General features: G+C 53.8%; 1 protein-coding gene across 3 annotated transcripts in view; it reads right to left on the reverse strand.

Moving 5' to 3' along the window:
• Positions 1 to 15,613, reverse strand: part of GFPT2 (glutamine-fructose-6-phosphate transaminase 2) — a 54,227-nt gene extending 38,614 nt beyond the window's left edge. Inside the window, exons 1-2 of one of the 3 annotated variants that reach the window (XM_024246686.3) lie at positions 15,455 to 15,598; positions 691 to 798 (exon numbers count right to left, since the gene is read on the reverse strand). In XM_024246686.3, coding sequence (XP_024102454.1) covers positions 691 to 798; positions 15,455 to 15,461 — 115 coding nt within the window. In that variant the 5' untranslated portion in view covers positions 15,462 to 15,598. 3 annotated transcript variants of the gene reach the window in all.
• Positions 15,614 to 25,520: the final 9,907 nt, after the last annotated feature.

Raw genomic sequence — 25,520 nt, forward strand, 5'->3', positions numbered from 1 at the left:
TCTTTATGTATTGTTCTGTGTGTGATAAGAGGACTTAGCATAAGCTCTACCCTCTTGGCTGGGCTCGCTGGCTCACACCTACAATCTTAGTGCTTTGGGAGGCGGAGGGCAGAGGCAGGAGGATTGCTTGAGACTACGCCGGGCAGTACAGTGAGACCTCATCTCTACCAAAAATAAAAAATTAGCCGGGTGTGGTGGTGTGCGCCTGTAGTCCCAACTGCTGAGGAGGCTGAGGGTCGCCTGAGCCCAGGAGTTTGAGGCTGCCGTGAGCCAATTTCTTGGAACTGCACTCTAGCCTGAGTGACAAAAATGAAAATAAAAATACAAAAATCTACCCTTTTGGCAAATTTTTATGTGCAAAATACAGTGTTGCTCAAGTCAGTCACCGCGCGGCAGAGCAGCTGTCCAGGACTTACTCATGCTGCATGACTGCAGCTTTGTACCCTCTCTGCTTCCTGATTGGGGGACTTCTGATGAAGGGGGTTTTCTGGGGTTTTTTACCCTTGTTTCTTCTATTTTTCTATAGTTTTCGAATTTCTTTAACGGACAAGTGTTATTTTTATATTGAAAAGAGATGTTAAAAAGTAGCAGAAAAATGCCCTGGTTGTAAACCCCCCTGCAGAAGAGATGGGTGAGACCAGAGCAGCGGAGCCCCGTCCCCAGCCATGAGGCAGGCGGCAGCACACCCACCTGCCGAGTCGTAGCCTCTGTACTCCAGCCGCTGCAGGCCCTTGATGAGAGTTTCGAAGATCTCCTTCCTCGTCCGGGGGACTCTGTAGTTCATGTAGGCAAAGATTCCTGTTCAAAGAGAAAAAAAAGTGGTGCATTCATGAAATACTCAGCTCATGTTTGGAAGAAAACGCTTCTGGGGATGCACCAAGCTGGCATCACAAAGGTCTCCCAGGGGCTTGCAGAGGTAAGTATGCCCCTCCCTGGGCACAGCTGAAGAACGGCGCACCCCTTTTTCCTCCTGTGACAAAAACCCCCAGAAAGCCTGTGTCACATGTCTTGGGCTGGCAGTTCCACTGCTGAGAACTTATCCTATGCTGAACTTGCAGGAGGCAGCTTTTAGCATGGCAGTGTCCATAATAGAAAAGGCAGCAATGAAACCCAACCACCTTGGGACATCCGGAAGTCCCCACCTCCATGCACTCCCTGATTTGCAGAGCACGCATCTAGGAGTGCCATAGGAAGGGACAGCAGCCCCAGGGGCAGATGGGACAGGCGCGGGGGCCTTTGCTTCCACAGTCCCCTTCTCTGTAAGGCTGGAGCTTGACCTTAAATAAGCACTACTTGAGCCGGGTGCGGTGGCTCATGCCTGTAATCCCAGCCCTTTGGGAGGCCGAGGTGGGTGGATCACCTGAGGTCAGGAGTTCGAGACCAGCCTGGCCAACATGGTGAAACCCCATCTCTACTAAAAATGCAAAAATTAGCTGGGCGTGGTGGTGCATGCCTCTAATCCCAGCTACTCGGGAGGCTGGGGCAGGAGAATTGCTTGAACCAGGGAGCTGGAGGTTGCAGTGAGCCAAGATCGTGCCACAGCACTCCAGCCTTGCGACAGAGCTAGACTCTGTCTCAAAAAAAAAAAGCAGTACTTTTATGACAGCAAGAATAAAACCATCTCATGCCCCTTGGCCCCCGCAGAATCCTTATGTTCAAGGTAGGCCTATGAGTCAAGAAGATTTTGTTCCATTTGACTTTCTGTATTCGTATTTCAAGATAATATTTTTCCAAACAGAAAGTTAGCCGTTGTGTTGGTTCTGCCTTCCAGATTCCTCCACTCCTCGTTTGTGATGACAGATCCTTGATCTCCTCTCTCCTGCCCTGTGCATGCCCCATCCCCATCCCGTCATCCCTCTGTCCTTTCGTCCTCGCTCCCACCGCTTAGGAAAACCTGCCCACTTCAAAGCTCAGCTCCAGCCCCCACCCTGGGCAGGTGTGCTCCTGGCTCTGGCCACTTCAGTGCTCTCACATCATGGGACACCCACAGTCCCCGCCAAGGGCACAGGCTGGTGCTTCTATCTTTGTATTCCTCACTGTGTGTTGGCACCCAGTCCTGTTCACATGTGGAACAGAATATGTGATGAGTGTGTATCCATATCCATGGAGGGAGGCAATAGTATGGATCATACAAACGTCACTGGGTTTCAGGCATATTCACGGTAACTGTCCTAGTTGGCTTGAGCTGCTGTAACAAAATACCACAGACTGCCTGGGTTATAAGCCACAGATGTTTATTCTCACAGTTCTGAAGGCCGAGAAGTCCAAGATCAAGTTGCTGGCAGATTCAGCGTCTGGTGAGGGCCCATTCCTCACAGACAGTGACTGCTCATTCCAACCTCATACGGTGGAAGGGGCCAGGGTCTCTCTGGAGGTTTTTTTTTGTTTTTTGTTTTTTGTTTTTGAGATGGAGTTTCACTCTTGTTGCCCAGGCTGGAGGGCAATGGCATGATCTCGGCTCATGGCAACCTCCGCTTCCCGGGTTCAAGCGATTCTCTTGCCTCAGCCTCCTGAGTAGCTGGGATTACAGGCATGTGCCACCATACCCGGCTAATTTTGTATTTTTAGTAGAGATGGGGCTTCTCCATGTTGGCCAGGCTGGTCTCGAACTCCTAACCTCAGGTGATCCGCCCGCCTCGGCTTCCCAAAGTGCTGGGATTACAGGCGTGAGCCACCCTGCCTGGCCTGCAGTATTTTTTTTTTTTTTTTTTGAGACAGAGTCTAGCTCTGTCGCCCAGGCTGGAGTGCAGTGGTGCAATCTTGGCTCACGGCAAGCTCCACCTCCCGGGTTCACACCATTCTCCTGCCTCAGCCTCCCGAGTGGCTGGGACTACAGCTGCCCGACACCACGCCCGGCTAATTTTTTTTGTATTTTTAGTAAAGATGGGGTTTCACCGTGTTAGCCAGGATGGCCTCAATCTCCTGACCTCATGATCGGCCCACTTCAGCCTCCCAAAGCGCTGGGATTGCAGGCGTGAGCCACGGCGCCCGGCTCTGCAGTTTTTAAATAAGGGCACTCATCCCATTCGTTAGGCCCATGTCCCTATGACCTAATCACCTCCCCAAGGCCCCACCTCCTAGTAAGATCACCATGCAGCTGAGGATTTCAACAGATGAATGACGGGGGAACACAAACTCTCAGGCCACAACAGCAACTCGCCTTACTGAGAACTCCCTGTGGGCCAGGCCCTGGGCCACCAGTTCCCACAGAGTCATCCTATGCTCGAAACAGCCTCTGAGGCTAGTCCACAGCCCTCCTCTTAACTTCTGGACCAGAGCCACAGGGGAGCCTGTGACTCGTCCAGAGCCAGAGTGGAACCAAGAATCCCCGACTCAGGACTTAAAACACTCCTACCCATTGGCCAGCGCCCCGGGATGGATGCCACGAGGGTTACAAGCAGGTTTATTTTCCCAACTATGTTTTGCTGGGATGAGAGAAAGATCTGATCAGGATTGAAATTTTTCCAGAGGTGAACCTCAGAGAGGACAACCTGCCCATAGATAATGGACAGCTGACTGATTATACACGAAACCACCTGGAATATCTCTGGTCATTAAGAAGATCAGATTCATGTCAATATGCTACATCTGAATAAATGATAAACTTCAATGAAATGAATGTTATATTCCTAAACAGTGAGTGGGGTCCCATCATATAACCTTAATCTATAAACAGTCAAAAATAGGCAATAAAATTAAATAGTACTATAAATTATACTTAAATTCTTACTGAAAGCTACTGTACACAGGATATGTTTGCACATATGTATTAAGGTAGGGGATTTATATATAAAAATATGTACACTGTGCTTTCTGAGCAGTTACAGGCGTTTTCCTTTAAAATCAGCCAAGGGCAATTTTCTCGGTAGGCTATTTTTGTCCTCCTTGCCGTCTTTAGATCAGGTGAGAGGAGCTGAATGTAAGGGCTGTGTGTGCAGTTCAGGCCCTTCTCCGGCAGGGCCGAAGTGCCCCCAGCAAGGGCCGCGCAGCACTGCTGCTGAGTATTTATGGTTCCAGAAGCTCACACGACAGCCCCCAAACATCTGGGCATGGGAGGTACTTTTGTCACCTTATTTTTTAAAAAGATAGTTATTTTTTGATATGGTTTCGCTGTGTCCCCACCCAAATCTCATCTTGAATTGCAGCTCCCACAATTCCCACGTGTTAGTATGAATCATGGGGGCGGATCTTTCCCATGCCATTCTCCTGAGAGTGAATAAGTCTCATGAGATCGGATGGTTTTATAAAGGGGAGCTTCTCTGTGCACACTCTCTTCTCTCGTCTGCTGCCACATGAGACGTGCCTTTCACCTTCCGCCATGACTGTGAGGCCTCCCCAGCCACGTGGAACTATGAGTCCATTAAACCTCTTTCTTTCGTAAATTGCCCAGTCTTGGGCGTGTCTTTATCAGCAGCATGAAAATGGACTAATACATCTTTTAATGTCAATTAAAAAATTTTTAACAGCTTTCTGGAGACATAAGTCATGTACCATAGCAACCTCCCATCTAAAGCATGCGATTCAGTGGTTTAGTATATTCAGAGTTGTGCAATTATCACCATTCATGTTTAGGTGAAACTTTTTTTTTTTTTTTTGAGACAGGGTATCGCTCTGTTGCCTAGGCTGGAGTGCAGTGGTGTGATCTCGGCTCACTGCAACCTCGAACTCCCAGGCCCAAGCTATCCCCACAGCCTTGGCCTCCCAAAATGCTGGGATTACAGGCATAAGCCACAGTGCTCAGCCTAGGTGAAACTTTTCATAACATTAATTCTTCTAAAAACAACCAGAGGCCAGCGCAGTGGCTCACGCCTGTAATCCTAGCACTTTGGGAGGCCAAGCTGGGCAGATCACGAGCTCAGGAGTTCAAGACCAGCCTGACCAACATGGTGAAACCCTGTCTGAACTTAAAAAATAGAAAAATTAGCTGGGCGTGGTGGTGGGCACCTGTAATCCCAGCTACTTAGGAGGCTGAGGCAGGAGAATCTCTTGAACTCGGGAGGCAGAGTTTGCAGTGAGCTGAGATCGCACCACTGCACTCCAGCCTGGGTGACAGAGGGAGACTCCATCACAAAAAGAAAAAGAAAAGAAAACAAAACAAAAGAAAAGGAAAGAAAGAAAGAAAGAAAGAAAGAGTGAGAGAGAGAGAGAAAGAAAGAAAAAAACAACAATAACCAGAAAGTTCCCTTTGGGGACATGGTCAAATTCTGGTCAATGTAAAGACCACAGTTAAGCGAGGGAGGGAACAACTCAATAAAATCTTTGTTAGAGTCTTTTACACTGAACTTTCCTGGCATCCTGGGCTGGGAATGTTCTAGAATTAAACTTGTACCACCCTAAGGGAAGCAGACGGACATCACAGATGACACAAAGGTTCAGAAATGTACCCACTGCCAACTCTGAAAAGGTTTTGCATCTGAATGATGTTCCCGAGTGCTTCATGAGTCAGCTCTGCAACTCCCCCCTGCAGCTCCCCCACCTCCCAGCCACGCTTCACTCCTGCACACACGTCAGGTGAAAACGTTCGGCACGCTCTGCAAGGCGCCACTGACTTTCAGACCCACGACAGCCTCCTGGACAGCAGTGGGGGTGTAAGGGGTCCTTGTCCTCAGGACCACCAGCTGTGTCCGTACCCAGCTGGGAGGCCCGGTGCCCACTCAGGCACAGCAGGGGAGCTGACTGCAGTGAGAAAAGCTGCCAAGGAGTGGTTTTCACCATCTTTGCGCAAGAACGCATACATCTCATTTTCACCACGAGCCCTCTTGCATAGTGACATCCCTTCAGTCATTTCTTTCATGAAGGAAGCTCTGTTTCTTTCCTTTTGCAGCTCATCCTCTTGGCTAGATCCTCCCTGCACTCTACTGCATTCAAGTGAATAAAATAGCGTTCACACTGTGCTCTTAGTATTTAAAAATAAAACACACAATAAAATGAAGCTCCTTTCCCAGAAATTTCTCCTGCTATTTACATCAGAATTCCCTTTTGGAATTCCTTCCATCCATAAATAAAAGCTACAATGAGCTTCCATCCATAAATAAAAGCTACACCCACCTCATTTTTTTAAACCTATGAGGTCGGTAAAGATCAAACAGTTTGACAGTGAGAGTTTAAATTCACATACCCTCTTTGGAAAGCAATCTGGCAATCTCTCAAAATTAAAAATGTACACATCTGTGGACCAGAGCTGTTGGGCTTCTAAGAAGGTATCCAGCGGACTTCTTTGCAGAGATGCACGTGCACATGTGCGAGGACAGCTGCTCAGGGCTCTTGTGGTTGCCAAAGACTAGTGACAGCCCGATGTCTGGCAAGGGACAGGCAAAGGACAGTGCAGCCACACAGCAGGGCCTTTTGCAGGCAGCCCTCAACAGAGAGCAAGGGAAAGCTGTGCATTCTCTTGGAAGGCAATGTAAATCTCCAAGATGTGTCAAGGGAAAAAGAAGCTTGCAGAACATGAGTAAATTATGCACGGGCTGGGGGAGGCGCAGGGAGCATTTCCAGAAGGGCACCACGCCCAGAGGGCAGTCAGGGGTAGCCTCTGAGGTCACTGGATGTCGAGCAGAAACTTCCTTTCCACTGCACGTGTCCTCTTTATATGGTTAAGACATTTCACCATGTGCCCTTATGTGAATGAGGTGGTGGTGAGTACATCACCATTATCTAGATGCCAGATAATGTCTAAATAAGCAAAGACTTCATTCTATCCACGGGGGGATGTCCTAGCCAAGGCCTGAGGGTTGACATGGACCGACTGTTTGGACAGCGGTGTACACGACACAGACCTGCCTGGTTCACCTGGATTTCCTGTGGCACAGGCATTCTGCTGAGGGGGACCTGAGAGCTTCTGGGGACAGGAGGAGTGACCGTGAGGCACTTGGGACCCCCGGCCAGGCCGGACTTCTGGCTAGTTCTGCTTTCCACCGGTGCTTGAACCCTCCTGGCATGTCCGAAGCACGAGGGCCACAACGGCCCTTCCCTCTGCAGGGGACGCCAGGCCTGCCCTGGCCAGGCCCTCTTGCCCCTTGACAAGAGGCGCCGGGCCCACCTGACTTGGCTGGTCCCCAGTTCCACTCCCCTGGAAGAGCAACAGCCGTAAGAGGGCTACAAGCAGGGGCGACCTGAGCACATGCCCCAGCCTTAAAAACACCGGCTCAGGGCCACCCGCCTGGGTTGGCTTCCTCCCTGCTGCTGCCATTCACCAGCCAAGGCATACTCAGAAGCACAGAGGCCGTGGCCAGTGCCGGAACCCACCTCGAACCCCAGCTCTACCCCTTGATTTCGGTGCAGTCGCCAGCAAGTCACTGAATGTTCGGACCTCAGTTTCCCTGCCAGTGAAACAGGGTGATGGCTGCAATAGTGCCTGCCACAGGGGAAGGAGCTTGAGAAATTATCCCTTGAGAGATTATCATTCAATAAAACCAAAGGGGAAATAGTGCCATTTACTGTCATTTCATCTTGGCCTTCTGCCTGGGGAAATAATGGTTAAACCAAATGCGTTGTTTGGTTGTGGCTTGGTCAAGATTTCATTCATCTGTGAACAGTTCTCGGGCCCACAAGGCCGCGTTGCTGTACTAGGTGCTGCAAGCTACTGGGATGGACCCATCAGGGGGCCTCACTGAGGGCTCCAGAGAAGGACAGGGATGCACAGGGACCTCCCAAGTCCACAGGGGAGGTGAGAAAGGGCTTCCCGCTGGGGTGGGAGTAGACAGCTCTTTGCAAAACTGGCTCTTGCTAGCTCTTCGCAAAGGCAGCTCTGACCCATTCTGCAGGTTTTAGCAGACTTTCCCGCCACCTTTTCCAGCCACATAGCCCTGACTATTCCACGCTGCCCTTGCTTCCTTGTCTTTTTCTTCGGCTCCCCGCTGGATTGTAACCTTCTGGAGGTTGGGACCACATCTGTCTCATCCATTGCTGAGTCCTCAGCACCTGGCCCAGGGCCTGGCACATCTTAGGTGCTCAATAAATCCATGTTGAGTGAATGAATGAACAGATAGAGGAATGCCAGAGAAGGTAGCCTTTGAGCTGGGCCTGAGACAGCCACATTCAGCCAAGCATAAGCAGCTCCGCTCGCTGGGACCCACAGCAAGGACAAGAGGGACCCAGAGGCAGGAGGTCCCTGAGTGCCAGCCCCTTACAATGGGAGGATGGCGCCACCAGAGCTCTCAGTTAACCCCAAGATAATCAAACACAGAGGCTTACGTCCCCCCGCACAACACCCCCGGCCCCATGTGCCATGGGGATCCCAGGACTGGCATGAGGACAGCCTTCTAATCAAATGAGCCAGGGCCTAGGGAAGGCCCCCAGAACCCTGCTGGGTAAATCACCATCTACAGTGACTCCCCACATGCTAACCCTTCCTGAACCTCACCTCCTCTAATCCTCATGACATCCTGTGCCAAGAGACTGTAGTTCCCAGGGACAGAGATGGCATTGGAGGCTCCACCTCCAAAGACTTGAGTAATTCACAGCCAGGTCTGCCTGATTGCAAGCCTGCGCTCACCACTTCTACCCCCACCTCCCCACAATCAGCATAGAAACCTATCCCAAGGAGAGAGGCCTAGCTCACACAGAGGGTTCCTGGCTTCTGGCGAGATGCCCGCCTAGCACGAGATGGGTCCAGGACAGGTGCTGCCCCCTGAGAGCCGAGCCCCACCACGGGACACTCCAGCTTCCAACTCCACCTTTCTCTTCCTGTTCAGGCCCCTCCCCACCAGGGCCTCGGTGACCACGGCAAGGCAGGTTCCAGCTACATCCCTCTCTCGTCTTCTCTGCCCCGGGGGCCCACCGTGTGGCGTCAACCCCTCTTGCTGTCTGGCCTGAGCCCGCCTTGCTCCCCATGCCACCCTGCAGTGTTCGCCCTCTGGGTCCCACTCCTGCAGGGTGCCTCAGCCCAGTGCGTGTGCCCCTGGGGCCCCCAGGCCTATGCACATGTGATGCCTTCTCCAACCCCCTACCCCAAATGAAGATCTTTTCCCTCCTCTGAACCCCTTTTTCCAACTTTCCGTCCCCTTTTCAAGGCATCTGTCACTTTCCACCTTGATCTACTGCTCTTTCCTAGCCTCCACTCCCGGGGCTGCCCACGGCGTAAAAGAGGCATCACTGGCAGGCGACAGGGTTTTAAGTGAGCTGAGAACGGGGCAGTAAATAACACCAAATTTCTTTGGGGGAAAGTTCTCCCCTTTCTGTTACTCTTCTTAACTTGGAAATCTCCTTGCAGAACTGAGAGGGAACAGACATCAGGCCTAGCAAACCTGGGAGCAGTCTTATTTCTCACACTGAAGAGGCAGGAGATGGACCCAGCCAGGTGGGGGATGCTGAGCACCCAGAGGGGCTGGACAGGGAGGTGCCTTCAGGTTCCCAAGAGCCTGCAGAGGGTTGGGATTGAGAGGCCAGGAGAGCCGAAGGCAGGAGAGCCTGAAAATGCAGGCTTTATGGAAAGTCTGAGATACAGGATCCTGGAGTTCTTTTTAAAGAAAAGGAGCACTTTGCAACCTCTGCAAAGATGGCCCTGGGCCAAGCATCCTTCCCACCAGCAGGAGAGCCCAGGTGGCTTGGAGAAAGGCCCAGCCTGGGGGCAGAGGCTGCCCTGGCCCCACCACCCAGCTTGGTCATGTGCCCTGTGGTCACCCACCCAGAGCTTCCAGACAGCCTTTCAGGGCCCTATCCTCAAAATTGATAGATAAAATGAACCGGGAAAGGTCCCAGAAGGAGAGGGACCGAGAAAAACTCAAGGGGATTCCAGAAAGGACTTGACGTGAGCCCTCCGAGAGGAGACTGTAGCCTCTTGGCCCCAGCTCACTGCTATGATCTGGGGCTTCCAGCACTTTCTCTACACAAGGCCCGAGAGATCACACAGGAAGTCAGGAGCAAAGACACCAAGAAGGGGCAGGCAGGCAGGGCCTCTGAAGCTCAGGGTTCAACCCCCAATTGACAGACAAGGACAACGGCCAGCGCAAGGAGGTGACATTCCCTGGACACCCAGCCAGAAGGTCAGCCACACTGGGGAACTGAATTCCTGGGATTTCCCCTACACCCCCTGGAGTGCTGAGGGTGGGGGTGGAGGGGAGGAATGATTTGCGGCCTGGGGGATGGGGAAGACACCACTTCGCAGCAGCCAAGTTGGGCCCATGTTCTGATTCTGGTGACGCTGTTTTGAAAAATCTCTCCAACTTTCCAAGCATCGGCTTCCCAACGAAAGCCCAGCCTTCACTGTGAGTGAGGGGACCGCTCCAAGGAGAGGCCCAGCCAGTGCTCCACACAGGAGAGGCTGGCTCTGGGAAGCTATGTCACCACCCACCCAGGCCGGGACTCACCCCTCAGAGAGTCTGTCTTTCTCCCACCATCTGTTGCTTCTCCGAACTGAAGGGGCTGACCTTTACAGTCCATGAGCCTCCTAGAGATTAGATATCATCCCAGGTCCCAAACTGGATTACTTCCTGCCTCAACAGAAGAGTACGGCCAAGTTGAATGTCTGCCTCAATGAGTGCTCGTGAAATTCCCGAGCATGTACACGTGTGTGCCTGGGCCTGCCTGTGTGTGTTGGGGGAAGAGGGACAGGTCCACTCTCCAGGGTGAGGCCCACAGGTGTGGGTAGTCCCCTGGGCCTTGGGCAAGGGCTGCTGAGGAGCTGTAGCCTCTCTGGCCCTCCAGCCTTCATTCTCATACACTGGGAAAGGCCACTTGGTGAAGCAGGGATGACAATTCCTGCCAACTCCTTGCAGAAACAAGATCAAAGCTGGAGGTGCCGCAGATGCATGTGATCCCACGCCAGGCTCTTACAGAAAGACAGAGGAGCCTGCGGGCCTGGCGGGGGCCCTGAGCAGACCCGGCACCTGGCTCAGGGTAAGAAGGGGACTTGGCTCCCCTGGAGACAGCCCTAGACTGCCCCAGGCCTCTTTGGGACCCCAGGAGTTAAAGTGACCTCACCATTGGAATCCATGAGATAATAGACTCTGCTTCCTGCGGTAACCTGGACAGGACATTTCTTTTCTTTTTTTTTTTTTTTCTTTTTTTGAGACAGGGTCTTGCTCTGTCACCAGGATGGAGCGTAGTGGCACGATCTCAGCTCACTGCAACCTCTGCCTCCCAGGTTCAAGCAATGTTCCTGCCTCTCCTTCCCGAGTAGCTGGGACTACAGGTGCGTACCACCACACCCGGCTAATTTTTTATATTTTAGTAGAGACGGGGTTTCACCATGTTAGCCAGGATGGTCTCAATCTCCTGACTTTGTGATCCACCCACCTCGGCCTCCCAAAGTGCTGGGATTACAGGTGTGAGTCCCCGTGCCCGGCCATTTCTATTTTTTAATAGAAAAGTTGCCAGTGTCCCTTTCATTCTTACAGTTTCACCAAAAACAAAGTGGGAAGTGATATATACTCTAAAATTTAAGTAAAGGAAAAAAAATCTTAAGAAAAGAAGGGGACAGGTGCAGTGGCTCTTGCCTGTAATCCCAGCACTTTGGGAGGCTGAGGTGGGAGGATGGCTTGAGCCCAGGAGTTCAAGGATGCAGTGAGCCATGATTGCCCCACTGCATCCCAGCCTGGGTAACAGAGTGAGACCCTGCCTCTAAAAATAAAAATAAAATACCTAAATAGTTTAATTGTTTTATCGTGAAATTCATTTTCAGAATTTTCTCTCAAACTTATAACCTCAAATTAATCTCTCTTTATAAGCTAATTTTGCCAGATACAAAAATAATCTCTCAATTGAAAAGCACTGTTTACTGACGCTATACCATAAAGGTATAAAAAGAAGGTTTTTCTGAATTTGGGAAAACCCTGAGGAGACAGTGGAGGGCTGCAGCCAGCCCAGAGACTGGAGCCACACGGCTACAAGCCAAGGAACGCGGCAGCCCCAGGAGCTGGGAGAAGCCGGGATGGATTCACCCCTGGAGCCTCTGGAGGAGGCACAGCCCTGAAGGTACCTTGATCTGGGCCCAGTAAAACCGATTCTGGACTTGTGGTTTCCAGAACTGTGAGAGAATACGTTTCTGTTGTTTTAAATCAGCAAGTTTGCAGTCATTTGTTACAGCAGCCAGTGGAGACGAACACACCAACCAGGACAAAAGATGGTGATGTCAAGGCAAGGGCTTCACCTTCTGGCAAGAACTAAGAATTCTCCAGTTCTTCACAGTGATTGTGTTTTTTTTTCCTCCCTCACAGATTACTAAGTGCAGTATGGGAAGCACAGGGACCGTTTACAAATTGGTGGATGGGAAGCGCAAATCCTTCCTGCCAAATCCCCGTGCGTGCCTGGTCCATGCTGCCATGCCAGCCCTGGCTCATGCTGTGCCCCAGCCCAGCGTGCCTGCCACCCCTCCTCTCTGCAGGGCCCGTGCCTGTGTCTGGGTCCTTGGGGCACTGCCCCAGGTCCCTCCCCTTCTTCCTAGGAAAGTCAGCTCCTGCCTCTGTTGCACAGAGTCCCATGAGTGAGGGAAGCGGCTGGGAAGGACTGGGAGGACAGGGGAGTTTGTGTCCATCACCCAAGGGGTCACCCAGGCCCTATTTGGAAATAAGGACTCCAGGTTGCTCATCTTCAGATTTTATCAAGAGAAGCCAAAACTCCCACCTACTTATGTGAAATCTCCCACTTTTGTACTTTGGTAACTAATATAGGAAAAGGTTTAAACCCTGTGCACCAAACAAAAAGATGTCTGTCTTCCCTATTCGGCCAGTACTCTACCAGGCTGTAGCCCGTGCTCAAGATCTTCCCTCCGCAGCAGCACTGCCCTGATCAACATCCCGTCCCTGCTGGTGACTAGTCTCTGGACTAGCCCTGAGGCTCACCTGACCCTTCTTTGAGGGGAGGACCACACCCATGAGATCTTCGACTCCCCCAGGGCCTGGAAAACACTGGGCATTTCCACTAGTGGCTGAACGAAAAAGGAAGGAGAGAAGGAAAGGAGAGAGAGAGGGAGGAAATATTGTAAATTTTCTGTCGCAGAAAGTCAGCAAAATGCCAGCAACTTTCGGATGTCAATAAAACCTAAGTGTCATTTCAGCTAAATTCTCAGTGCACTGAAAGTTTTTGAGAATCATCTGCTGTTTGTAGAGGATCAACGACTGCTGAGTCCTGGCTTCCCATGAGAGAAGCAGCAGGATAAAGGACAGCAAGACATAATCTCAGCAGTGTCATCGGCCAAGTGATAAGGAAGGGCCTTAGGTCTCCGCCCCTGAGGGAACGGCCCAGGAGATCTGAGACCCGAGGCCTGCTCAGACGCCAGGTGCGCACAGACTTCGCAGGGCCTCAGCTTCCCCAGCGTAAAGTGAAGAGCTTATCTGGTTTTTTCTAGGAGCATGTTCACGATTCTTGCAGTATCCTTGTACTAACAGCATAATCACTACGTTTTTTCTGTAGAAATTGATTAAATTTTCAAAAATTTAAATGAATTCATGCCAAAAGAAAACAACCATAAAAGGAAAATCAGTATGACTTGTCATACATACTCAGACCATCATCCCCCCAAAACAGACCAATGTATTCAATTCTAGCCAGCTGCTGCTGCCTGCTCTGAGCCAGGAATGGCTTCTCCTCTGCAAAGGATACTTAGCAAGTGTCAGAGAGATGTTAAGGACACATTGGCACCAAGTTAAAACTTTCTCCTGATGTTCTTGAAAAGGAAATAACTTTCCCATGCAGGGATTCCACGACTTCCTGCTGAGCTGTGCCCTCCCCACTTCCCCCACCCTGCCCCCAGCCCCAAATCCGCAAATCTGGGAATTCTGAGAAGGCACCTAACCCAGCACACACTCTTTGATTCTGGCTCCGAGTGGGCACCCCCATGGACCACAGCCACCCCTGAGCCCTGGGTGTCCTTTGGGGACCTCAAGCTCCTTCTCACATACAACCACAAGTCAGTACCAGAAAATCTGAGGATACAGGTGGTCACACCCCAAGCTCAACCTTTCCCTAGGTGACAACGTGTGTGTGTCCCTTTAAGAAGTAGAACAAAAACACTTGTGATTTTGTGAGCTGGAGGAGGTAGAGCCCCCCCAAAGCTCAGAGAGACTTGGGAAAAAGCAAGATGCCAGTAGGAAGGAGGATGGCAGGCAGGGGTGGCAGTGGGGGCAGAGGAGCATCTGAAAGGAAGGGGAAGGGGAGCCTCTGGTGCTGTGGGGCAGACCCTCCTGGTTCAAGGGTCTCCTGCACAAGTCTGGCTCCAAGGCCACCAGTTTTGGCCAAGGGTCTTGAATGCTACACTGAGAGGTGTGGAACATTAGGGCTTGGACATCTGGCAAAACTACCACCTTTGCCTCATCTCTGCCCCCAGAAACACCCAAAGGTGGCTCTACACATGGCGAATGGCGTCTGGGAGAACGAGATTTTAGCTGAGGGTTCAGGAATTTCCACGGATGCCTGTTCAGCCTGGGTGAGGCGGCATCCCGAAGCACGCTGCCCGCTCCCCCGTAGGTCGTTCCCTTCTGCTGAGCAGCTGGCCTCCGAAACAAGGCCCGCACAGACCTCGGCCAGGGCTCACCGCGGGCGCACCCCATCCCGGCCCTCAGCAAAGTCAGAGAGAGGCCTTTCATGGCTTCAAAAGTTCCTCCAGGTCCTCCAGCCACAGGAGGCTGGAATTGGTAACTGAATCCTACTCAAGAAAAAAAAAAAGAGCACAGTGACCTTTTGTCCCAGCAGAAGTTCCCGGCTCTCTCCCGGCCAGCGGAGGCGGCCCAGCCAGGAGAGTAAAGAATTGCAGATGTGCGCTCCGGGCCGCGGCCGCCCTCCCCACGGCCCCGCAGCCACGCGGGACAGACAGCGCGGGACCGCCGCGGGAATCGCACGCCCGGCCCCGCTCCCCGCCCCGGGCTCCCTCTCGGAGCTTCGGGCCGAGGCTCGGGCAGTGACTGCCTCTTCCCCGCGCGAAGAGGCGGTAACACGGCACCAACCCTTCTAGGGACCACGTTCCTTTGGGGTGGCGAGGAGGGCGCGCAGGCCCTGCCTGAGGCACTGACGCAGCGGGGGCGACCGGGCGGGCTGCGGGGACGGCGGGGCGGGGTCGCCTCTCCTGTCCTCGGTGGGCGCGGCGGGCTGAGTCGGGGTGGGCGCCCCGCACTCGGGATGCGCCGGCCTGCGCGTGGCCGCCTTTGTGGGCGACCGGGAGACGTGGAGGAGAGCGACCTCGGGCGGCTTGGGGTGGGGACCCCTCTGTTACGGGGTCCAGGCCGGACCGGACCAAGTCCCTCCCCTCCGTGGGGACCGGGCCTCGGTCCCCCTCCCTGTGTTCGAGACCAAGAGTCGGGTTGGGCATCCCCCACCCACACCTCCGAGACAGCCACTCGGGGAACGGGGGCGAGGGGCAGGCAGGCCCGGCCGACGACAGCCCCTCGGTAGGGGCCCGGGGCAGATCGGCGCCCCCAGCCGGGTCCTCGGCGCCTGCTTGCGGGCGGAGGCGCTGAGAGGCTGCGGCGCCGGGACCCGCGGGCGGCGCGGAGGAGGCGGCTCGGGCGGGCGCGGCACTCACCGCACATCGTGGCTGCTTCTCGGGCTCCTTCGGGGCTCGGGGGCTCTGCCTGTTCGGACGCTGGGGCTCCTCCGTGGGTTCCGTGGGCTCCGCGGGCTCCAGCTCCCGCCGCTCGGCCTCCAGCCCTTATAACCCGGAGCCCTCCGAGAGGGGCGGGGAGGGGGCGGGGAGGGGGCGGGGAAGGGGGCGGGGAAAGGGGCGGGGACTCCAGCCTGCCTGCTCCCATTGGCCCCCGGTTGTCGTGACAACGACGGGACCCGGCCCCCAGGAGCCAGGGAGGGGGCCGAGGGGCGGCTCCCAGGCGCGGGTCGGGCCTGTAAGGCTGGGGCGCCCGACGCCAGATCCCGGAGGGGGGCTTAGGGCAACAACGGCCCGAGTTCAGACCCCGACTCAACCACGGAGTAGGCGTGGAAGCCGGGCAGGGCCCGATCGCGCTGTGCCTCCGCTTTCCCATCTGTGAAACGGGGCTTCCCAGGGAAGCTCCCTCCCGGGGGGTGCTGAGAAGTCAGACGGTCTGTGTAAGGGGCAGAGCAAGGGGTCCGGCATCACACGCGCGCTCAGGAAACCCGCGTGAGCCGCGGTTCCTGCCGCGCTCCCATCTGTGTGACAGGCTTGCTTCAGAGCTCCACAAACCTATAAGCCTGGTCCTCACCCTGCATGGAGAGAACTCCTGGGCTTGGCGGAGAGATGAGAAAACTGAGGCTCCCGGAGGCAGAAAAGGACTCTGCCAAAACCGGACCGAAGCGGCGGTGGCAGAATTCGAACCTGGGATTTACTGCAGAGCCCGAGCTTGAAGGCGACGGTTCCGCAGGTTGTGAACGAAGCTGGAGGCGCCCCAGGAAGCCCCGACCCCACCCGCGCCGAGCTGCCCCCGCAGATCTGCCCTGCGCTGCAGGCCCGCGAGGAACCCGGGGGTTCCCACGCCTGGGGTCGGAATCCGACCCCCCAGTGAGGCACCAAGGCCCGCGTTTCTCCGCCCTGGTTCCCGGCCGTCCCTCCCCTTCCCCCTGCACTCTGGGCCCCTCGTCTCCCGAGGAAGGTCACGAGAACCGGCCCAACGTTTGCGCACTTTGAAGCTTTTTTTTTTTCCTTAAAAAAATCCTGAAATTCTAAACAGATCCTCCTCAGTCGTGTAAAAAAAAAGATTTTTACATCTCGTCTAGAGCATTTTTCTGACATAATTCCTCCCTAGTTTCACCGCGACTCTGCAAGCCCTGGGAGAAGGAGGTTGTGCCATTGGACGGTTGAGAAAACTGAGGCTCCACGACAGCGAAGGAGGGGGCTTGGGTGAGTCGAGTTGTTGGGAAATCTCAGAGCGACCCACGAGCCGCCGCGTTTGCCCCCAACCCTCCACTATGCAGGGTCGCTTTCCTTCCTTCCTTCTCTCATTCCTAAGTACCCACTTCACACCTGTCGGGGTGCAGGTGCTAGAGACTTATTGATGAATGAGAACAGATCTGGCCCTGCCCTCCTGGCACTTACAAGTGAAGGGGAAGCAGACACTAAGCTCATGGTTACACAGAGAGCTAAAAATTCCAGGTAGGATACAAGGAGGGGGCTGGGCCAGCGGTGGAGAGGTTGCCAGGCTCTGCCTGGGACTGGGCAGGGCTGTGCTGGTGCAGGTGGTCCAGAGCCTCGCGAAGCCAGGAAGGAGAGAGCAGCAGGCAGTGCAAAGGTCCCCTGGGTGAGGGCTAGAACTTGAATGTGGAGATCAGGTTGTTTGGCCCAGACTGGCCTCCACTGTTGTAACTGAGGTGGGGACAGGGTGATGTCATCAGGCCCTCTGCTAGCACCAAGACCCCAGGAGCCCTGGGGTCCTAGCAGGGTCCCAATCTGTCCTTCATCCTCCTGGAGGAGTCACAGCTCCATGGAGAGGAATGGCATGAGTGCACACTACCACCCATGGGGATGTGTCTGTAGCAGCTGCTGGCCTAGCATCACTCCTGCTTTGAGCACCAGCCCTCTGAGAGTCGTTTGGGAGGTTGATGGCCTGGGCCTGGCCACATAGCCTGGGCAGTGGTTCAGAGGTCAGCATATGGCCCAGGTTGAGACGTTGACGACTTGCTCCAGCACATGAGGGAAACCAGCAGAAAAGATGAGCTTGGCCTGGCACAGTGGCTTGGGTCTGTCATCCCAGCACTTTGGGAGGCTGAGGCAGGAGAATTGCTTGAGGCCAGAAGTTGGAGACCAGCCTGGGCAACAGGGAGACCCATCTTTACAAAAAGTAAAAAAAAAAAAAAAAAAAAAAAAAATAGCCAGGCGCGCTGGGCACAATGGCTCATGCCTGTAATCCCAGCACTCTGGGGGGCAAAAGTTTGAGATCTTTGGAATTGCTTGAGCCCAGGAGTTCGAGACCAGCCTGGGCAACACAGCAAAACCCGTCTCTACTAAAAACACAAAAATTAGCCAGGTGTGGCAATGTGCACCTGTAGTCTCAGCTACTCGAGAGGCCCAGGCACGAGAATGGCTTGAAACTGGGAGGTGGAGGCTGAAGTGAGCCGAAACTGCACCACTACACTCCAGCCTGGGTGACAGAGCAAGACTGTCTCAAAACAAAACAAAAATCCAGGTGTGATGGCATGTGCCTGTAGTCCCAGCTACTCAGGAGGCGGGAGGACGGCTTGATCAGCCTGGACAACATATTAAAACCTTGTTTCTACAAAGTAATTTTTTTTAAATAAAAAAGATGGCTTATCCTCTCCTGAGTGGCGTGGCTGGTAGGAGGATGTCCTGACGACGCTGGGGACCTTCTCATCACTCTTGCACTGGGGTGGAGAGAGGCCACTGAAGAGCGGGGCAATTGGAGCAAGGCAGATGGATCTAGGATGGAGACGATACACATCAGAGCCCCTGAATTCGGCCAGGTCTGAAGCCAGGATTTATCCCTGGACTTCTCAGTATCAGGGCTCAATAAATTCTCATCTTTGCTTGAGGTGCTCTGAAGTGACTTCTGTCATTTGCAACCAAGTAGAGTCCTGACTCTTTGATCGTGCTGGAACTAAAGTCTGAGGCCCAGGGGAGTGGTTAGGCAGGAAGCCAGTGGCAGCCCAGAAAGGAGGCCTGGTCTGGATCAGGGGGCCCAAGCTTGGCCCTTCTGAAGGAGTGAAGATACAGGGCCATGCCTAGGTGCCTCTCTCAGCTGGACCCCATACCTGTGCTTACAGGGGGAGCAGGGTGCTGAGTCTGCTCCTAATGGTCCCAGTGTCCACTGCCCATCCTGCTCTCCACGGCTGGCCCCAGCCACACTTTCCAGGAGTGCCTCAAACCTTCTGGCCAGCAAGTGAGCCAAAGACCTGCCTGCTTCACTTACACAGCTTTTGCAAGCACTTGATAGTTGGGAGATTTGCTCATTGATCTGGCTTCTCCCGAACAACCCAGAGATATTTTCCCCTCCCCCAGGCTCTACCCCCAACACAAACTGCTCAGTTGGGTCCCATGGCTGTCCAGGTAGATGAGGAATGCACCTGCCATCCCCTGGCCACAGGTCCTGTTCAGCTGCTTTTCCCTGTGACATTTCCACTATGGTCTGCAACTCCTGTGGGGTCCAGGCTGGACTTTCGCTAATTCTCATGTTGTCATCAGGGTTCTGTCTACCACTTTCCACCAGCCCACCTCTGCCTGAATCTGGCTGGGCTATGGCTGCAGGGTGACCTGAAGTGGTCACCTGTTCTTCCTGGTCTCCTTTTGCCCTTCCAGATGTAGAAATGCCAGGCACATCTCAGTGTGGCCTAGAGACACAGCCCAGCCCAGGGACCACAGGGCCTCCTGAACTTCAGCAGAGGGCCCAGGGGGCTGGGGGTGCAGGTCGCTGAGGCCTGCAGCTGGGAGTCCTGCACTGGATCACTCCATGCGTGGGGAGGGAGATCCTAGGGGAACCTCTGAGTGGTGCCCACAGTGGGCAGTGGGTGGGGTTCAGGGAGCCCAGGGGAGACATCACAGGTGTCATGACTCGGACAAAGTGTCCTGCCTCAGGGAGGCCGATCCTCAGCTCAAACTTAAGATGATGGGGCACCAGGAGGAGCAGGACTAAGGGCCAGACCTGGGCATGGGGCAGGAAGCCACACCGCTCCACCACCCGCCCCTCTTCAGAGGCTGGGATAGGGTGGATGGGGCATGAGCAGGTCACAAGAGAAAAAAAAGAAAAATCCCCGGTTAGGAAAAATCTGAGAAAACTGATCTGGGGCCAGGATTCAAGGACAGCCAGAAGTGGAGAGCCAGGTAGGAAACCAAGGCAAGAATCCTTGCAAGGAGTAAGAAGCTTGTCTGGGCCCTGAGAAAGGGGCAGGGTCATGTAGCTCAGGTTTTGTCCCCCAGATGGCTTCACCACTGGCCCCCACCACCACCCCAGGGCTGAGGTGAGAGAGGGCCACACCACATCCCTGTTATCAGGGCAGGCCAGGGTGTGCAGTGGTCCTCTCTCTCAAGTTCCTGGGTGACATGGATCTGTTTCACTACCTTTCTCTCTCCTGTGGGAACTTTGGAGGAGGTCTGCCACAAAGCTGAACTCATGCATTCTTTTATGATTGTAGGGTTTGTTTTTTTTTTAAATAGGGCTACATATACATTTTATAACTTTTTTCTTTTTGAGACAAAGTTTCACTTTGTTGCCCAGACTGGAGTGCAGTGCCAGGATCTTGGCTCACTGCAACCTCTACCTTCCCCATTCAAGCAATTCTCATGCCTCAGCCTCCTGAGTAGCTGGGATTACAGGTGCCTGCCACCATGCTCAGCTGATATTGTTTGTATTTTAGTAGACACAGGGTTTCACTATGTTGCCCAGGCTGGTCTCTAATTCCTGAGCTCAGGCAATCCACCTGTCTTGGCCTCCCAAAGTGCTGGGATTACAGGCGTGCGCCACCACGCAGTGCCTGAACCACTGCACCCGGCCAATTTTTTTCTTACAGAAGAAATACATGTTCATTTTAAGAAATAGAGAATAAAAATGTTTTTAAAGGTTAATAACTCATCTTTTTACCCACCACCAAATGTTATTCTCTGCATCTATAGTCAGTATTTAAACAAAAATACAGTCATTCTGCAAACATTGTTTTGTAGCTGGAATTTGACTTCTGGTTAGAAAGAACTTCAAATTGTGCTGCAAAGCTGGGATCTGGCCCAGAGTCATCAGTGCTGTCCCTGATGCACCTCTGTGCCACGGCATCCTGGAAAACTTGGGCTTTCCACTCTGCTTGGCCAGGAGAGGGTGGGGGTTTGTGCGAGGCACTAAGCATTGGCTGTGAGACGCCGGTGGTGGGAGGGCAGCAGGCTACCCCATGTCGCTCCGTTCTTGTTAACTCTCTGGCCAAGACAAGGGGGCTGGGGCTGTGGGCTGAATGTTTGTGTCTCCCCAAATTCATATGTTGAAATCCTAGCCCCCAAGATGATGCTATTAGGATACAGGGCCTTTCAGGAGGTGACTCAGTCGTGACGACTGAGCCCCCATGATGGGGTAAGTGCCTTACCTGAGGGACCCCAGAGAGCTGCCTTGGCCCTTTGGGATGAGAAAGCAATCGCCCATGAACCAGGAAATGAGCCCTCACGAGACACCAAATCTGCTGGTGCCTTGATCTTGGACTTCCCAGCCTCCAGAACTGTGAACAATAACCTTGTTGTTTACAGGCCACCCGGTCTGTGGTGTCCTGTTGTGGCAGCCAAATGGTCGGGGAAGGTGCTGATGAAGGTAACGCCTGCCTTTCCTCACCTGTGTGGCCCTACCTATGCTCACCCCATGCCAATCACTCAGTTATTTCAGGCAAAGCATCTTCTCAGGGACAAAAAGGCACACGCTGGGGTCCTTGCTGCAGCAGGGAGAAGCCTCACATCCACGGACCATGTGGGGAAGTAAAGTATGGCTGTTCATTTATTTTCCAAATGTCCTCCGCACTGACGTGTGCCTGCCCTGTGCTAGGCCAGGGGGTGTAGAGAGGAAACCAACCCAGTTTCCACCCTTGAGGAGCTTATAGCTCACAGTCTAACGGCAAATACACACACACACACACACACACACACACAGAAAATAGGGAGTGGCATTCCAATTCTAACTGAATTTTATAAGTTGGAAGGCATTCAGCTGCAAATTGGGTGGGGAAGGGCACGCTGGGTGTAAGGCCAGCTGAAGCAAAGGCCACGTAAGAAAAGCAGGCCAGGGTGGGCGCGGTGGTTCACACCTGTAATCCTCGCACTTTGGGAGGCCTAGGCGGGACGATCACTTGAGGTCAGGAGTTCAAAACCAGCCTGGCCAAGATGGTGAAACCCTATCTCTACTAAAAACACAAAAAAATTAGCCACACGTGGTGGCGGGCACCTTTAGTCCCAGCTATGCGGGAGGCTGAGGCAGGAGAATCACTTGTACCTGGGTTTGTACCTGCGAGGCGGAGATTGCAGTGAGCCCAGGTCGCACCACTTCACTCCAGCCTCGGTGACAGCGTGAGACTGTCTCAAATAAAAAAAAAAAAAAAAGAAAGAAAGAAAAGAAAAGAGAGAAAGGAAGAAAAGCAAAGCAGGCCAGGCACAGGGAGTGCGCAGTGCCGATCCTGCACACCTTGTCTAGAACCACATGCCCACAGGGTCCGAGCAGCTAATGTAAGGAAGGAAGGTGAGCCGGAGGGGCGGCAATAGGGAGCGGTGGTGTGTCCAGAGCTGGTTCCCGCCGGTGGGCTCGTGGTCTCACTGACTTCAAGAACGGAGCCGCGGACCTTTGCGGTGAGCGTTACAGCTCTTCAAGATGGCAGGACCCCAAAAGTGAACGGTAGCAAGGTTTATTGTGAAGAGCTAAAGAACTAACATTCCACAGCCTGGTAGGGGACCCAAGTGGGTTGCCGCTGCGGGCTGGGGGGGGTGGCCAGCTTTTATTGCCCTATTTGTCCCCACCCATGTTCCGTTTTTGTCCTATCAGAATGCCCTTTTCTCAATCCTCCCCGGACTGGCTACTTTTAGAATCCTGCTGATTGGTGCGTTTTACAGAGCGCTGATTGGTGCATTTTACAGAGCGTTGATTGGTGCGTCTTATAGAGCGCTGATTGGTGCGTCTTACAGAGCGCTGATTGGTGCGTTTTACAGAGCGCTCATCGGTGCGTTTTATAAACCTCTTGTAGGACAGGAAAGTTCCGTAAGTCCCCACTCGACCCAGGAAGTCCAGCTGGCTTCACCTCTCAGTGGTCTTCCTGGTACCAAAAAAAAAAAAGGCAAGAGGCTGGTCACTGAGTGGAGACCAATGTGTGGTGAGGGTGCAGTGTGGAGGTGGGTAGGAAGCCTGTAAGAGCCTCTTTTGAATAATTCAAGGTAGTTGCGTTTATTTGCCCATTCTATAACTAGACCTTTCCTGAAAGGCCAGAGCCAAGTGCTCCTGGGAGCAGAGCTTTGCAGCCCGTCCCTGACGGAGGGCTGAGGACGACCCAGTGGCTCAGATGTGCTGAGGGTGAGAGGGCGGCACTTGCGTTCACCTTGGGCCGTCTGCCCCATCAGAGCCTCTTCTGTTGTTCGGGACTTCTCCCTGTAGAACCCCAGGGGGAGCCAGCCCTGGAGCACTTGCCGGGGCTTGAAGGCTGGGCAGTGGCCCAGCAGAGTGGGATGACAGGGATTCCTTAGGAAAAGAGTTTCACACTGTGGGCCACACAAGATCTCTTCTCTGTTGCATATTCTTCTTTGTGCGTTGTTTTTGTTTTTGATTTGTCTTTCACAGTCCTTTAAAAATATGAAACCATTCTTGGCTGGCTGGCTGGGTATACAAAAGCAGGCCAGGGTCAGGATTTGGCCTTTTGGGATGTGGTCTGTCTGTGGGTCCTTTCTTTCTTTCTTTCTTTCTTTTTTTTTTTTTGGAGACAGAGTCTTGCTCTCGCCCAGGCTGGAGTGCAGTGGCGCGATCTCGGCTCACTGCAAGCTCCGCCTCCCGGGTTCACACCTTTCTCCTGCTTCAGCCTCCCGAGTAGCTGGGACTACAGGTGCCCGCCACCACGCCCGGCTAATTTTTTTTTATTTTTTATTTTTTATTTTTAGTAGAGACGGGGTTTCACTGTGTTAGCCAGGATGGTCTCGATCTCCTGACTTCGTGATCCGCCCGCCTCGGCCTCCCAAAGTGCTGGGATTACAGGCGTGAGCCACCGCGCCCGGCTGTGGGTCCTTTCTTTAATGGCAGTGCTCAACCCAGGCCTGGCCATGGAGTTCAGCCCTCAGTAGAGGGTGCCTGCACTGGGCCGCTTGGGGGCTGTATGTGATGGACCTGTATACAGCTGCTGTTGGCAGGGGGTGAGGAGCTCACACACTCAATGGGAAGCCCTGAGAACCTGCCTCTGGAAATCAGCAGGGTTCCAGGGCAGCCTGGTGTCCAGAGTCCTCCAGGACAGCAGCCTAGGTGGAGGGCTCTGGCTGCCCAAGAGCTACTGTGGCCAGCAAAGGGCCGCATCTGCATGCTTTCTCAGGAAGATGCACGTGTGCTCTGGGGTTACAGCAGCCCTGGCCAGGAGCCCTCGGGGAAGGAGCCCCGAGTATGAGGAACTCCAGGCTTCCCAGAGCACATGCCCCAGAGGGGCTGCTGTGATGCAGGCCAGGGAGCCCAGAATCGCCTGGGCCACTCACTCAAGCTACCATGGTGATTGTGGAGAGGTGGGCCCTGCCCTGGCAGGTTTGCATTCTTCTGAGGGCCTATTTTTGGTTCTCTTGACCTAAACTTTGCCTCTGTGCCAATGTTTACCCTGCACCCCTGCAGATCCCCTCTCCACCCACTCCTCCTGCTCTGTGCCCTGTGAGTCTGGCTTCATCAGGGGTCCAGGGCCCTCTGGCTTCTGATGGGCTTTGGTTAACGAATGACACCTAACAGGAGGTCCAGGAAGGGTGGGGAGTGAGGTCAGGATATTTGCCCTCCAGGAGGCAACTGAATCTCTTCCATGGGCCTCAAGTTCTGTCTGGTTTTCTCTCCCGCAGCTACATTCTCGGGGTCCAGCCCCTTCAGGTCTAGGAGTGGCCTTTCTCCAGCTGAGCACCCCCTTACACCTGCACACTCCCATCAAGGAACGCTCCTCAATCACTCTGTCCAAGGCTGCAACCTCAGGGCACCAGCTGTCTGTGTCTGTCCAGGACTGTCCTGGTTCTAGCACTGAAATTGCCACGTCCCAGGGAACCCCTCAGTCCTGGACGAACCAGAACAGTTGTCACTCTGGCTGCCACCGGTTTCCTTGCATTCCTGTCTAGTAAGCTGAGAGTAAGAAAGGCCCAAGTTTGCGGCCAGGCGCGGTGGCTCACTCCTATAATCCCAGCACTTTGGGAGGCCGAGGCGGGTGGATCATGAGGTCAGGAGTTCAAGACCAGCCTGGCCAAGATGGTGAAACCCCGTCTCTACCAAAAATACAAAAAATTAGCCAGAGGTGCTGGCAGGTGCCTGTAATCTCAGCTACTTGGGAGGCTGAGGCAGAGAATTGCTTGAACCCGGGAGGCAGAAGTTTCAGTGAGCTGAGATCATGCCACTGCACTCTAACCTGGGCGACAGAGTGAGACTGTCTCAAAAAAAAAAAGAGCCCCAAGGTTGGACTCCCAGGGTCTCAGGACCACTGTGAGAAGTGCAGCAGTTGCCCAGCACTGAGTGTGGCTGTTTCTTCAAGGGGGTTGCCTCCAAGTTCTTCCTATCCCAATGCCTAGGCTGGGTGCTGGCTGTGCTACCTGCCTGGGGTTCCTGCCTGGCCCCGTAGGCAGCTGAACCAGCAACACCACATACTGCAGAAGTCCTACAGGTCGCGGGCTGGGGGGTGGGTAGGAAGAGTAGGGAGCGCTCTGAGTGTGGTGCTGAATGTCTCCTCTGAGTCTAGCAGAGGCATTTGGCTGTAATTCTTAGAACTCAGTACAGGGACAGAAGTTGAAGGTTTGGGACCCAGGACACTTCTGGTGTCTCTCTCCAGACAGTGGTTTTTAGGTGAGCCATGCAAACAGGAATGGGTAGCATCCCAAGCAAGTGTCAGCCCGGTGCCAAGGGGCATGGGCCAGACCCCAGAGCCTGCCTGGAGCCACTCCCTGCCCCCTGAGCAGCCTTGTTTCCCTGTGCGTCTAGGCAGCTGGGTGGGACATGAGACTCTCCCAG

Source organism: Pongo abelii, chromosome 4, assembly GCF_028885655.2.
Source record: "Pongo abelii isolate AG06213 chromosome 4, NHGRI_mPonAbe1-v2.0_pri, whole genome shotgun sequence".
Classification (NCBI taxonomy): domain Eukaryota; kingdom Metazoa; phylum Chordata; class Mammalia; order Primates; family Hominidae; genus Pongo; species Pongo abelii.